A 1,722-nucleotide genomic window follows, 5' to 3' on the forward strand; every position below is an offset into this window, starting at 1 on the left:
GGGGGGGGGACCCCCCCCCCCAGGTCCCTGCACAATGAGGCCCCCCCGGGGGGCCCCCCCCCCCCCCCCCCCGAGGGGCAGGTGGACGGCAGCCCGCGCGACGGCATCAGCTTGGATGGCAAGCTGTCTCTGACCGTGGTGCGGGCCTCGCCAACGGGGGCTGTGCGGCCCTCGCCGCGCGGGAGCCCGCCTCTCCAGCAGCTCGCTCCGCCGCGCCCTCGCCGCCGCCGCAGCAGCGCGGGAGGGCCGTCGAGCGTCGTGCTGGTCCAGCGGCAGGACGGGGGGGCTGGCGCCGGTCCGCTAGCTTGGTCGATCCTCCTCTGCTGTTTGATCGACAGGTGCGGCAGCAGGACGGGAGCTGGGCCCCGTCGCAAGAGTCGACCTCAAGCAAGGGCGAGATGTAGCCGAGATGTGGCCGAGCTGTGGCCGAGGTGTAGCCGAGCTGTGGCCGAGGTGTAGCCGAGATGTTGCCGAGGTGTGGCCGAGGTGTGGCCGAGGTGTAGTCGCGAGGTGTAGGAGAAGGTGTAGCCGAGATACACCCTATGACCGCGCCTTGCGGCCTCGCCTTCGACCCACCTCCCAACTTGGTGCTAACCAGCCGTCGCAGGCAAGGGGGCCGCCTCCGCCGCCACGCCGCCGCCGCTCCGCACCTTCTCCTTCGACGAGCCCGGCCCGACCGGGCTGACGCTGGCAGAGCGCACCCCAGGCGGGGTCGTCGTCGTCGCGGCTGCCGAGGGCGAGAGCGGCGCTCCATGCGGGGTGAGATCTGCCGCCGGAGCCTTCCCAGGTAGCCGTGCCTGGCGCCGACCCCTTGCTAGGCGCGGCGCTCGAGCTGGGCGTGCTGCCGCTCTCTGTGGTCCACAAGATCCACGACGTGGAGGTCGAACCGCCGAGACTCGTCACCCGAGTCGCGCCCTCCCTTTTTTACCGTGTGTTATATCTTTGCAGCTTGTTCAGCTAATCGATTACCATTAAGCAGACTTCTTCCCACACGGGAAGGAAAACCTATTTGCTTAAACTTAAGCAAATTTACCCGTATAAATGTTATGCAAGCAATTTTGTTAGAGATTGTTATTGCAATGATTGGACAAATTTGGAATCTTTCCCCGACATTACTCAAGAATGGTCTTTTTGGAACTTTTGTTGCAAATGCCTGCTTAGTAGGTCTTGTAGGATTAATTGTCTATTCGTCGTTTATTATTGCTCTTGGTCGTTATCCAAGATTACCCGTAATAAGTGGCGCCGCTCGCGTACAACTACAAGGAGGATGGCTTAATTAATTATAATAAGTTAATCGAGATTAAGAGTAATTTAATCAGTAATAGAAAACTTATCTTATAATTAGTCCTTATAGAATAAAAGTTTGCCGATTAATATATTCAATCACTCGCTATAACGCGAAATAGTATGAGAGATTAATATTAGGTTGAATTTATAAATTTGTTTTTACATAATGTTCACATTAAAAATCCTAGTTTATACCGTTGTAATTTTCTTTGTATCGCTTTTCACATTTGGATTTTTATCAAACGATCCATCTAAAAACCCGAACCGTAAAGATTTTAAATAATTAGTTTAAGTTTCGCCCAAAGGCTTATTAGTCTTTGGCCGGAAATTTTTTTTGATTAACATACTAATGCTTATTGCGACTTTAAAACCTTTAAAAAGATAACTTCTACAAAGCCTCCTTATTTTTTTAATTAAACCCAGGTTTTTTTTTTT

The 1,722-nt window shown here is 53.4% G+C and overlaps 1 protein-coding gene across 1 annotated transcript; it reads left to right on the forward strand.

Moving 5' to 3' along the window:
• Positions 1-920: 920 nt before the first annotated feature.
• Positions 921-1,280, forward strand: EMIHUDRAFT_74541 (hypothetical protein; the record flags this gene model as incomplete). The annotated part of the gene is made up of 1 exon (XM_005775026.1): positions 921-1,280. A coding segment is annotated over one exon (360 nt), but the record flags the coding sequence as incomplete, so codon positions are not given.
• Between the last annotated feature and the right edge of the window lie 442 nt (positions 1,281-1,722).

This window comes from Emiliania huxleyi (assembly GCF_000372725.1).
Source record: "Emiliania huxleyi CCMP1516 unplaced genomic scaffold EMIHUscaffold_300, whole genome shotgun sequence".
Classification (NCBI taxonomy): domain Eukaryota; phylum Haptophyta; order Isochrysidales; family Noelaerhabdaceae; genus Emiliania; species Emiliania huxleyi.